The sequence below is a fragment of the Saimiri boliviensis genome, chromosome 3, assembly GCF_048565385.1.
Source record: "Saimiri boliviensis isolate mSaiBol1 chromosome 3, mSaiBol1.pri, whole genome shotgun sequence".
NCBI lineage: Eukaryota > Metazoa > Chordata > Mammalia > Primates > Cebidae > Saimiri > Saimiri boliviensis.
The window spans coordinates 39,897,643-39,911,124 of NC_133451.1; the positions used below are offsets into that span (position 1 = coordinate 39,897,643).

The 13,482-nt window shown below is 39.1% G+C and overlaps 1 protein-coding gene and 1 long non-coding RNA gene across 2 annotated transcripts in view; one reads left to right on the forward strand and one right to left on the reverse strand.

Annotated features, from left to right (window-relative positions):
- Positions 1 to 13,482, reverse strand: part of LOC120363599 (uncharacterized) — a 44,596-nt gene that overhangs the window by 9,931 nt on the left and 21,183 nt on the right. The gene's annotated exons all lie outside the window — the stretch shown is intronic.
- Positions 1,759 to 2,510, forward strand: LOC101052860 (histone H3.3A-like). The gene has a single exon (XM_010351714.3). The coding sequence runs from the start codon at positions 1,785 to 1,787 to the stop codon at positions 2,193 to 2,195; it is 411 nt and encodes a 136-aa protein (XP_010350016.2). The 5' UTR covers positions 1,759 to 1,784; the 3' UTR covers positions 2,196 to 2,510.

Here is a 13,482-nt window from a genome sequence, read left to right on the forward strand (position 1 = left end):
ATTATAACAAGCAAACATTTGTCATTAGGTTAAATGAAAGAAAGCTAGTTCCTTACAAATAATCTGAGATCATAAAAACTGATCTTGGCGGGGGAAGGACGTTTGTATAGGAAGAGGTATGATCAAAAGTAATAGTATAGAATTAATAGCTAACATGGAGGTTAGATGCTAGAAAAAAAAAAAAAAGATTATTGGTAAGGTCAATTAGATAAAAGGAAAAACTTCAGAAGGAAAAACAAGTGCTCCATCCCATGAGAGTTTTAGAATTAACCTGGACAAAGAACTAGAATATATTTTGTAGAAAGCAATCCTTTCTGACAAGCTGGTAGATAAATTCTAATTGATTTTTCCACCTCTAATTTCTTTGACTCTCGGAAATACTACTCGTAGAAGACAAATGAGTTTTCCTTGAGGTTGAATTTTCTGTCTTTATTTTAATCAAATGAGATATGATTTCTCATGAAAATAATTTCCAAGCCAATGGCTTTGCAAGTAATAATTCTAACTCTTACTTAGATGATAAAAGTTTAAAAATCAAAGTTAGAGCATTAGTAAACATGACAAATCCCTATATATTTTCTTTCATCATGCACTGGCAAAATTCTTGGAATAAAGTTTCCAAGAAGTGAAGGAATAGGGTACAGGAAAAGTGGAGCAGGCTAATATTCTACTAGTTTTTGCCTTTTTGTTCTAGATTAATATCCTCTCTAATAAGTTATCACTAAGAGAAAAATATTTAGTTCTGTTGAAATTGTGTTAAAGTTTGTACCAGATAACAGTTTTGAGAACATGAGGTACAATATCACATGCATGTTATTTATGTTATTTATTTATTTATTTATTTATGTTTCCTTTTAGTGGCATTTATTTTAAGGCTGAATTTACTCCCGTGCCATAACTTTTTGTTTTTTCAGTTTCTTCTGGGGTATCTTCTTCTTCTGGGCAACCTCCTCTTCTGGTTTAGGAACAATCTATTCCTTTTCAGTAAGGATCATCTCAATGTGGCAGGGGCAGCTCATGTATGGGGTTAATTCGACCATGAGCTCTGTAGGTCCAGCGTCGCATCCTGGGTGCTTTGTTCACTTGGACATGCTCAATGACCAGAGTATCTACATCTAAACCCTTAAGTCCAGAATTGCTCTCTGCATTTTTAAGCATGTGTAGCAAAAATTCAGCAATCTTTTTGGGCCACCAACCTTGTGTCCAGCCCTACTGCTTGGCCTGGGCACACCTGCCAACTCCATCATTGTAACGTCAGAATGGTACGCACTGTTCCTGTAAAGTGACATCCTTCAGATACTTCGTGGCTTTTCGTATATGCATACCCTTGATGGTCTGGGCAGTTTCATGTGTGTTCTTAAAGTGAACACGAAGACTGGACCCTATTGATTTGCATGACTTTGTGGGGTTCTCCGGATCAAGTGAATAGCGAACCATTTTCACAGATTACCTCAGGCCACTTAGGGAAAGAGCTATTTATGTTATTTATTGTCAAAAAAAAAAAAAAGAGAAAAGTTAAAAATGTACTAGAAAAACTTTTGCCTGGAGTCTTTGAATTGTCTTATAGAACACTTAGGAAAAGGGGAAAAGAAGAGAAATACTAGGTGAGGCAGGGGATAGATCTCTTTCTCCTCATATATATATATATATATATATATATATATATATATATATAGTTGGCAGCCGCTGCCGCACCGCCGTCACTCTCCAACGCCAGCGCCGCCTCTCACTCACCAAGCTCCAGCCGAAGGAGAAGGTGGGGTAAGTAAGGAGGTCTCTATACCATGGCTCGTACAAAGCAGACTGCCGGCAAATCTACCGGTGGTAAAGCACCCAGGAAGCAACTGGCTACAAAAGCCGCTCGCAAGAGTGCGCCCTCTGCTGGAGGGGTGAAGAAACCTCAGCGTTACAGGCCTGGTACTGTGGCACTCCGTGAAATTAGACGTTATCAGAAGTCCACTGAACTTCTGATTCGCAAACTTCCCTTCCAGCGTCTGGTGCGAGAAATTGCTCAGGACTTTAAAACAGATCTGCGCTTCCAGAGCGCAGCTATCGGTGCTTTGCAGGAGGCAAGTGAGGCCTATCTGGTGGGCCTTTTTGAAGACACCAACCTTAGTGCTATTCATGCCAAACGTGTAACAATTATGCCAAAAGACATCCAGCTAGCACGCCGCATACGTGGAGAGCGTGCTTAAGAATCCACTATGATGGGAAACATTTCATTCTCAAAAAAAATAAAAATAAAAAAATTCTCTTCTTCCTGTTACTGGTAGTTCTGAATGTTAGATAATTTTTTTTTTCCATGGGGTCAAAAGGTACCTAAGTATATGATTGCGAGTGGAAAAATAGGGAACAGAAATCAGGTATTGGCAGTTTTTCCATTTTCATTTGTGTGTGAATTTTTAATATAAATGCGGAGACGTAAAGCATTAATGCAAGTTAAAATGTTTCAGTGAACAAGTTTCAGCGGTTCAACTTTATAATAATTATAAATAAACCTGTTAAATTTTTCTGGACAATGCCATCATTTGGATTTTTTTAAAACAAGTAAATTTCTTATTGAAGGCAAATATATATATATATATATATATATATTTCAAAACAGTTCCTACAAATTTTAATGTGTTATCTTTTTCCATGACTCAAAATATGACTAGAAAAAATATTCTAAAATTTAAAAGCTTTTTACTTCAGATCATAAAAATACTTTTTCCTATTAAAGTCTGACAGGTTTCAACCTTTGTGTATTTTACTTTGTTTTGTTCTTACATTTATACTTCAATTTGTTTTCTAATACACTGTGAAACAGGGATATAACTTTGCAAGCAGAAAGCCAACTGTTCTAATGCAATGTATCAAACAAGCTTTCCATTGCCCACTTATTTATAATGTCACCTTTGTTATATAACCAGGTCTCATTGATCTGTTCCTATGCTCTCTATTCCCTTTCATGGATTACTTTTTCTATTAGGGTGCTAATACTGCACTATTTTTATTTCTGTACCTTTGTAATATATCTTGACATCTGATAGTGTGGGTCTCCCTTCTCTATTCTGCTTTATCAAGACTGGCTTAGCTCTTCTGTCATAATATCCCTTCCACATAAAATTTATAATTACTATCTCAATTTTGATGAAAAATCTTTAGAATTTTATTGGTATGATTATTATTATTTGAGACAGAGTCTCACTATGTTGCACAGACTGGAGTGTAGTGGCACAATCTTGGCTCACTGCAACCTCCGCCTCCCAGGTTCAAGGGATTCTCGTGTCTCAGCCTTCCAAGTAGCTGGAATTACAGGTGCATGCCACCATGCCTGGCTAGTTTTTGCATTTTTAGTAGAGACAAGGTTTCACCATGTGGGCTAGGCTGGTTGCAAACTCCTGACCTCAGTGGTCAGTCCACTTCGGCCTCCTAAAGTGCTGGGATTACAGGTGTGGCCAGTATTAAACTTAATATAGATTAATTTGAGGAGAACTGACATTTTTACTCTATTGAATTATCAGATAGATAGATAGATAGATAGATAGATAGATAGATGTACTATATTTCTATTTATTCATCTTCTTTAGTTTCACAAATATTCTCCGCATCTTCTAAACTATAAGCTCATGAAAATCTATGTAACTTTTCAAGTTTGAGAATGGTAGTAGTAAAATGGCTTAACCTTTTATGTTGTCCTAAGTCTGCTGCTACTTCTTTAGCTGACATGAATCTCCTGAACAAAAGACTTTTGCTGTCACTTTATTTTTATTAAATTTGACTACAGAAAAAGCCAGTAAGTTGATAGAGTCAGTCAAGTAGAATGCTTTTTATCAAAGTGGCTGGTGTTATATAAATCCAATGTGGTTTGGAGTATTAGTGTCAATCCAAAAAAGGTTAAGCTCACAGTGCCTCATAAATCTGCCCAGGTTTACAAGTGAAGTTATAAAGAAAAAATAAACAAATAATTATTTTAACCAGTGTATTCAGACTACTTCACTTTAATAATTTCATTAAAAAGAGAAAAAAACTGCCAAAAATATAACACCAAGTGAAATTGAGTACTAAGAAGTATTTAAGTAATCCAAAAGAATATAGGAAAGAAAGAAGAGAAGAACAAAAACATTGGAAACAAATAGAAAATAATAAATTAGGGGCTGGGCATGGTGGCTCATGCCTGTAATCCCAGCACTGTGGGAGCCAAGGTGGAAAGATCACAAGTTCAGGAGTTCAAGACCATCCTGGCCAACATGGTGAAACCCTGTCTCTACTAAAAATAAAAAAGTTAGCCTGGCATAGTGGCATGCACCTGTAGTCCCAGCTACTCAGGAGGCTGAAGCAGGAGAATCGCTTGAACGCAGAAGGCGATATGGCTGGTATTCTTATAAGAAGACAACTATGTGAAGACACAGGCAAAATGTCCCCATGAAGATAGAGGCAAAGATTAGAGCGATGCATCTGTAAGCCAAGGGACACCAAAGATGGCTGGTTGTCAAAAGAAGCTAAGAGAGAGGCACAGAATAGGCATGACCTCAGAGCCCTCAGTAGGAACCAACCTGCTGACATTTTTATTTCAAACTTCTAGCATCCAGAACTGTGAGGGAATAGACTTTTGTCCGTTTTGTGTTCTTTGTTATGGCAGCCCTAGAAAACTAATACACCTATTCATTCCAAATAAATACCTTTATAAATAGTTAAGGATTTTTTTTTTTTTTGAGACAGAGTTTCACTCTTCTTGTTGCCCAGGGTGGAGTACAATGGCATAATCTTGGCTCACTACAACCTCTGCCTCCTGGGTTCAAGTGATTCTTCTGCCTCAGCTTCCCGAATAGCTGGGATTACAGGCATGCATCACCATGCCCAGCTAATTTTTGGATTTTAGTAGAGATGGGGTTTTACTATGTTGGCCAGGATGGCCTCAAACTCCTGAGCTCAGGTGATCCACTGCCTCCACCTCCCAAAGTGCTGGGATTACAGACATGAGCCACCTCACCTAGCTGGGAAAATTTTTATTAACCTAAACTGCTATCTCTAAACTGTAGAGATGGCCAGAGGTGTCAAAGACAAAATAAACTGAAGTTTAAATAATTCTTGCAAAATGTTATTTTCCTTTTCTGTGGTGACATGTTGAAAGCGCCTTAAAAACTCCCTAGGTCCAAAGAGTGACTTTACCTCCATCTTACTTCAGTATTGATTTTGTAAAAATACACAGAACAAACAACAAATCTGATCAATGGATCCTCCAAATGTGATTTGCAATAACAAGAGGCAAAATAAATGTCTCACATTTTGCAGTACAAGCTCCCATAGATATTGGCCTCAATCTTCTATATTTCAAATTAATGCTGTTGCCAGGAGCTTGGTGGGAGAGGCAATAGGGAGTTATTGTTTTATGGATACAGAATTTCAGTTTTGCAAGGTAAAAAGAGTTCTGGAGATGAATGGTGTTGATGGTTGCACAAAAGGAATGTACTTAATGCTGCTGAACTGTACACTTAAAAATGATTAAGATAGTCAATTTTGTTGTGTGTATTTTACCACGATGTTAAAAAACAAAAAAAGGAAAAAGTAAGCCAAGCTGGAAAACAAATGTATATATAATCAATGCTCCATCATTGCATTTGGGAACATAGGTATATAAGTCATATAATAATCTATGTTTACAAAGTAATTCTGATTTTGTTTTCTTGAGGTTGGAGATGACCCATCATATTAGGGCACTTCAAGGCATAGGGCTCGAGCAGGCCAGAGCAGAACAGAAAATGCACTGGTACACGCAGCTCAAGAGTCCAGGAGTACTCCCTAATCCAATATGGCTGGTGTTCTTATAAGAAGTATATGAGAAGCTGGCAATGACTAGGAATAGGGGGTCAAGATATCAACAGAACTGGCTCTTTCTCCAGCTCCATGTCCTGCCTCTCTGTTCCATCTGGGCTGAATCACCCTTTTGCAGGGCCCCTTCCCACAGTGGCTCCAAGTCCTCAGAGTGGCTACATTCCTGCTTGAGACAAAAGATCTGCCTTACTTGATTCTTCTTGACTAAACAGGTCCTAAGGACTGGGAGTCAATCTCCCTTTCTCAAACTGAGTTCTTTATACCCTGGGAACATACAACACATTCTAGGAGTTACTGGAAATCACAGGATAAACCTACATACTCCTGGAGTGACAAATGTATTAGGAAATTTGGAGAAAATATTTGATATTAGAACATATATATAGGCCAGGTGCAGTGGCTCATGCCTGTAATCCCAGCACTTTGGGAGGCCAACGTGGGTGGATCACCTAAGGTCAGGAGTACAAGACCACCTGGGCCAACATGGTGAAACCCCATCTTTACTAAAAATACAAAAATTAGCTAGGCATGGTGGCGGGCACTTGTAATCCCAGCTATTCAGGAGATGGAGGCAGGAGAATAACTTCAACCCAGGAGGCGGATGTTGCAATCAGCCAAGATCACGCAGCGCCACTGAACTCTAGTCTGGGTAATAGAGCAAGACTCCATCTCACCACACACACACACACACACACACACACACACACACACACCCCTGTTGTGAAATAGACTAAAAAATTGACAATTTTTTTTTTTTAGATGAAACACAAGATGTCAAAAGGCACATTTCTCCAGAGGCAGGCAACTGGGGGCCTCCAGAGCTCAAGGTTCTTCTGCTGTAAGGGGTAGGTTAGAGGGAAAACATGATGGGAAAGCTGGATGAGCAGAGTTGGTGATGGCTGCTTTGAACCAGAGAGGAAGACAGGCTCAATCCCACAGACCAAGCAAGAAAAAGAGAAAACCTGGAGCAAGCCAGGACCTTCATGGTTCCATGAAACAAACCTATAATAGGCTTTAGTACTTTCCTGTCTAGTAACTAACATGCTTGAGGGCTTCCTATTTGCTAAACGCTGTACATGTACGAATTCACTTAATCCCAGAGGCATTCTGTGAGGTGGATACTGTGAGTAGCTGTGTTTTCTGTACAGGAAACATGAAATTCAGAGGTACAATAACTTTCCCAAGGCAACTGGAAAAATATGTGAGTATCCTCATCTCTTTCCACATTTTGTGTCTCCTCCACTTTGTGCTAAAAGAATGTAGGACATACAAAAATAGAGAGATCCAGGAACTTGGTATCTCTAAAATAAAAGTCAAAAACAGCTAAAATCAATGCCTGAATTAGAACATTTCATTTCCTACCTCTTATCCTAATATTCATTTTTATACTTTTTTCTCTTGATTTCATGTTTTTCAACTGGATGTTTTAAATAGAAAAGACTTTGGGCTGAATGCGGTGGCTCATGCCTGTAATCCCAGCACTTTGGAAGGACGAGGCAGGTAGATCATGTGGTCAAGAGATCGAGACTATCCTGGCTAACATGGTGAAACCCTGTCTCTACTAAAAATACAAAAATTAGCTGGGTGTGGTGGCGTGCACCTGTAGTCCTAGCTACTCCAGAGGCTGAGGCAGGACAATTGCTTAACCCGGGAGGCAGAGGTTGCAGTGAGCCGAGATCGAGCCACTGCATTCCAGCCTGGCGTCTGGTGATGGATCAAGACTCTGCCTTAAATAAATAAATAAATAAATAGAAAACTCTGACTTCTTTCTTTACTACATCTATCTATCTGTTTATCTATCTATCTGTCTATCTATTTATCTTTCTATCATCTATCTCAAAAGGCACACCTTTTCTGAGGCAGGCTATTGAAGGTCTCCAGAGTTCAAGGTTCTTCTGCTGTAAGGGGTAGTTTAATGGGAGAGTTTGATGGAAGAGCTTGATGAGCAGAGTCAGTGATGACTACTTTGAATGTATATAGTTCTCTCTTATAACCTACATAAATGTTGCTCTGTGCATAACCTCTTTGGCCTGGAATGCTACATAAAAATAAAGAAACAAATAAACAAATAAATAAACGATAAGTTTGACAATATCAGAGATCTGAACAAGCAAGTTTCACGGGTAGAGATGTCATAAAGAATCTCTTTACAGAGGTTTTTTAATGTCTTTATTAATTTTCTAGTTTCCATGCATACAGTTCATTTTCCTCTAAAAAAATTTCAATGTTGTTTTAGTGTCTCATAAATACAAGCTCAAATCTATAACTTGGAAATTTTCAGGAAAAAAGATTAAGGCTGACTTATCTATGCCACCACACCCAGCCCTTTACACTCTCATAACTCTGGCCTATGTGTCAACTAATGTTCGTACTGACATATTTCTCCACAGTATTCTAGCTTGCTTTTGTGGCAGGGAGCTATTGCTGTTTCATCTCCTTAAATACTCTGTCCCAATAGATATAGAGCATTATTTTTCATATGTTAGTTATCCACAATATTCATAAACTTTGTTGAAACTTGTGGTTTCTGACACTTAACTTGACATGCATCGAGAACAATAGTTGTACAAAATTAAAATCACTTTTTAAAGAAGATGGAAAATAGTGGGAAGGTCTTTCCCCTGCCTTTCTGTTAAGTATTCAGTAATTTCAATATTTTATATCTATTTTTTAAAATCTTTTCAGTATGTAAACAACTCCTAACCTATTAATCAAACTTTGCAGATACCAAACCAGTATTTAAGATAAAACTTATAGCCGGGAACAGTGGCACACACCTGTAATCCCAGCACTTTGGGAGTGTGAAGTGGGCAGATCACAAGGTCAAGAGATCGAGACCATCCTAGCCAACATGGTGAAACCTCGTCTCTACTACAAATACGAAAACTAGCTGGCCATGGTGGCCTGCAACTATAGTCCAGCTACTCAGGAGGCTGAGGCAGGAGAATTGCTTGAACCTGGGAGGCAGAGGTTGCAGTAAGCCAAGATCTCGCCACTGCTCCAGCCTAGTGTCAAAGCAAGACTCTGTCTCAAAAAAAAAAAAGATAAAACTCATATGATCTCTTAAATATAAAGGCATCATATAAGCCTAATAAATACATTCATTAGAAATGAAGCTGTAACAATGTGGCAGTTTTAGAGAATCACAAACCAAATTCTTTTGCTGCAATTTCATGCATTACCCTGACAATCTGGGCCACCTAAAGTAGAAAGCAGTGGTAACAAAGGTGATGATAATTCGCTGTAAACAAATATTTTAAAAGAGAAAACCAAAGGGGGAAAAACGCAACCAACCAATGATTTCCTTTAACCTCATTTCAAGTATCTTTCTAAAGAGGACAATAATTCAAGGGAAATCAAAGGCAATTTCTAAAGAAGTAGATCTCTCTATTCTGACAAGTTGAAAGAAATTGTTGAAGAAACCTTTTCCCAAAACATATCACACTGGATCTTCTGGCTGAGGTCATTGCCAAAGTTGAGTTAATGGTTGGGACTTCTGAAAATGCAGTATTAGTGAAATGTAAAATGAGTCATATGCTCTTTCCAAGAGCCACATAAATAACCAAGAGGCATGCAGCATAGTGGGTTCTGTCCTACTTTGGCTACTTGCTGGCATTATAATCTTTGACAATTCACTTAACTACTCAGGGCTTCACTTTCAACACATTGAAGTGACAGGCGGAACTGGGTTGGAATTTCAGGTCCATCTCTTATTACTATATCATTTTTAGGAAAGTTACATAACTTCTATGAACCTATTTCTTCAACCATAAGATGTGAGGAAGACATCAAAAAATTATTTGGGGACTAGCGCAGTGGCTCATGCCCATAATCATCCCAGCACTTTGGGAGGCGGAGATGGGAGGCTCACTTGAGCCCAGTAGTTAATGACCAGCCTGGTCAACATAGCAAGAACCCATCTCTAAAAAAAAAAAAAAAGAAAGAAAAAATTGTTTAATTATTTTAGAGGAGCAAGGCCAAAAAAAAAAAAAATACATAATGTATTATTCAATTTACATAAAACTCCAGAAGATGCAAACTAATCTATAGTGACAGTAAGCAGATCAATATTTGTTTGGGGACCTGGGAAGCAGAGGGTGTGGGTGGAAAGAATTACAAAGGGACACAAGGAAACTTGAGGTGGTGGATATGTCCATGATCCTAATTTGGTGATAGTTTCAGAGGTATATACATCTGTCAAAACTTATCAAGTCATACATTAAACATTTAAAATATTTATTACATGTCAATTACACCTTTTTTTAAAAAGGGTCAGAGAGGCCGGGCGCGGTGGCTCAAGCCTGTAATCCCAGCACTTTGGAAGGCCGAGGCGGGTGGATTACGAGGTCGAGGGATCGAGACCATCCTGGTCAACATGGTGAAACCCCATCTCTACTAAAAATACAAAAAATTAGCTGGGCATGGTGGTGTGTGCCTGTAATCCCAGCTACTCAGGAGGCTGAGGCAGGAGAATTGCTTGAACCCCGGAGGCGGAAGTTGCGGTGAGCCGAGATCGCGCCATTGCACTCCAGCCTGGGTAACAAGAGCGAAACTCCGTCTCAAAAAAAAAAAAAAAAAAAAAAAAAGGGTCAGAGAATTCGATGAGATAGTATGTGCAAAACAATTAGTGTAGTGTACGGCACAAGTAGGCCTCCAGGAATGCGTACCACCCTCCCCCGCAGCCTCAGCTTCATTTATGTCACAGGGTTATTTAAAATGGTATTCTTCATAAACATCCATGAACTCTGAAATCTCCTTAGCAGTTTTGTAGCTTGAAAAATACTTTCAAAGAAAAATATGGGATAATATGAAAATATTTCTGCAGCTTATTTAGGATATTATTTCTGTGTATTTTTTTAAAAAATCTTCATTAGAGGCATATTTTACATTGTTGGAATTACACTTTACATAGGACTTCCATACTACTTCCCAACTCTATGGTTTACATACGATGTCTGCAAATGATTTTTTGCTTTTTTTTCTCGTTACGAATTTTTTTTTTTTTTTTTTTTTTGAGACAGGGACTCACTCTGTCATCCAGGCTGGAATGCAGTGGCCCGAACACAGCTCACTGTAGCCTTGAGCTCCTGGGCTCAAGCAATCCTCCCACTTCAGCCTCCCAAGTAGCTGTGACTACAGGCATGCACCACCATGTCTAGCTAATTTTTGTATTTTTTGTAGATAAGGGGTTTTGCAAGGTTGCACAGGCTGGTCTCAAACTCCCAGGCTCAAGTGATCCACCCACCTCAGCCTCCCAAAGTACTGGATTACAGACATGAGCCATCATGCCTGGCCCACAAACTATTTTTAATGACAGTCTCATTATTTTCTCAGGGCTAAGAATTCCTGATATATTTGAAGGGAGAATTGCCAGGATTTACTGACAGATTGAATTTGGGATGTGAGACAAAGAGGACTCAGGGATGACACTATAGTTTTCAGCCTGAGCAATTAGAAGTTTGATGAAGCTGACATTTTCTGAGATGGGAAGAATTTGTAAAGGGCAGCTTTGGTGGGGAATATGAGGAATTCCATTTTGAGGAGATGTTAGGTATTAAATATCACTAGAGTAGGCAGTGGACCTGAGATCCCAGGGGAGGTCCAGCTGGAGATATAAATGTGGGTGTCTCCAGCATCAAGATGATATTTAAAGCCATGAGTTGGAAGAGGTCTTCAAGGACATGAGTATAAATAGACAGCAGAAGAGGTTCAACAACTGAGTCATGGAGGCCCCCTAATGGCTAGATCCTGGAGTTTAAGAGGAAGCAGTAAAGGTGACAGAAGAGGAATGTCATTGAGGAGGAAGGAAATCCAGAAGTGTAGGCTGTTTGGGAAGCCAAGTGAAGAAAGTGTTTATAGGAGAGAATGATGCTTATCATTCAAGTAAGAGGAGAATAAAAAACATGCTCTTTTTTTTTTTTTTTTTTTTTTTTTTTTTTTTTTTTTTTGAGACAGAGTTTCACTCTTGTTACCCAGGCTGGAGTGCAATGGCACGATCTCGGCTCACCACAACCTCCGCCTCCTGGGTTCAGGCAATTCTCCTGCCTCAGCCTCCTGAGTAGCTGGGATTACAGGCACACACCACCATGCCCAGCTAATTTTTTGTATTTTTAGTAGAGACGGGGTTTCACCATGTTGACCAGGATGGTCTCGATCTCTTGACCTTGTGATCCACCCGCCTCGGCCTCCCAAAGTGCTGGGATTACAGGCTTGAGCCACCGCGCCCGGCCAAAAACATGCTCTTAAAACAAAGGGTAGTTATATCAAGGGCACTATGAGTAGAGCGGATTCAAAAGGTTATAATAAATGGAAATTTCTCCTAGGAAGATACACAAGTGGCCAATGAGCTCAAGAAAGATGCTCACCATATTTAGCCATCAGAAATATACATCAAAACCACAACAATGTACCACTTCACACCCATGAGGATGGCTGAAATCAGAAGAAAAATAACGTGTTGGTGAGAATGTGGAGAAATTGGAACCCGCACACACTGCTAGTGAAATGTAAAATGGTGTAGCACTTTGGAAAACAGTTTGGCAGTTCCTCAGAAAGTTAAACATAGAGTTACCATATGATCCAGCAATTCAGCTCCTAGAAATATATCCAAAAGAAATGAAAACATATGTCCACATAAAAACTTGTACATGAATGTTCATAGCAACATTATTCATAATAGCCAAAAACTGGGAAAAAACAAATGTCCAGTGTTCAGCAAAAAAAAATTAAAAGACATAAAGAGAAACAAGAACATATAGCTCATACATGATGGGGGGAAGTAATGAGTAAAAACTGTCCCAGAGGAATTCCAGATGTTAGACCTAGTACACAAAGACTTTAAGTCAGCAGTCTTAAATATGGTCCAAGAACTAAAGGAGATGATTTCTTTAAAAAAAAAAAAAAGTATTAGAGCAAAGTCTCACTAAATAGAAGTTATTAATGAAGAGATAAAAATTATAAAAATAAAAGTATCAACAAATCCACTCAAAAGTGTTTTCTTTGTAGAAAAGGGAAAGAGACTTTATTCTAGCAAACGGTTTGCAAACCAGAGATACACAGGCTTTGATATGCAATGAAGGTGTGTTCAGAGAGAAGAAAGAAAGTGTTAGTCTTTTATAAAGTTCTTGCCCAGGCTACCACTCTGGTCGACGTATGCAAATGATGTATGCAAACTTGCTTAGTTCTGATTGGTTGATGCTTGCTGGGTTCTCATTGGTTGCTGCAGGTTACAGCCTTTGGTTGGTTCAGGCAGCTATGTAAGTCTACAAGTAAGAAAAGTCTAGGGGTTTTCCAGGAACGCAGAATATGTGTTTTCAACGGAAGAATCACAAGGTTCAAAAATTTGAAGAGGAGGGCTTTACTTCTTATAAAGGTTTGCAGCCAGGCGTGGTGGCTCACACCTGTAATCCCAGCACTTTGGGAGGCCCATGCGGGTTGATCACCTGAGGTCAAGAATTCGAGACCAGCCTGGCCAACATGGTGAAACCTCGTCTCTACTAAAAAAAAAAAAAAAAAAATTAACTGGGCATGGTGGTGCACACCTGTAGTCCCAGCTACTAGGGAGGCTGAGGCAGGAGAATCGCTTGAACCTAGGAGGCAGAGGGTTCAGTGAGCTAAGATCATGCCACTGCACTCCAGCCTATAGACATTTCATTGCTCAGCTTT

Coding starts and splice junctions, on each gene's coding strand:
- LOC101052860 (XM_010351714.3), top strand. CDS start 1,785: ATGGCTCGTACAAAGCAGACTGCCGGCAAATCTACCGGTGGTAAAGCA.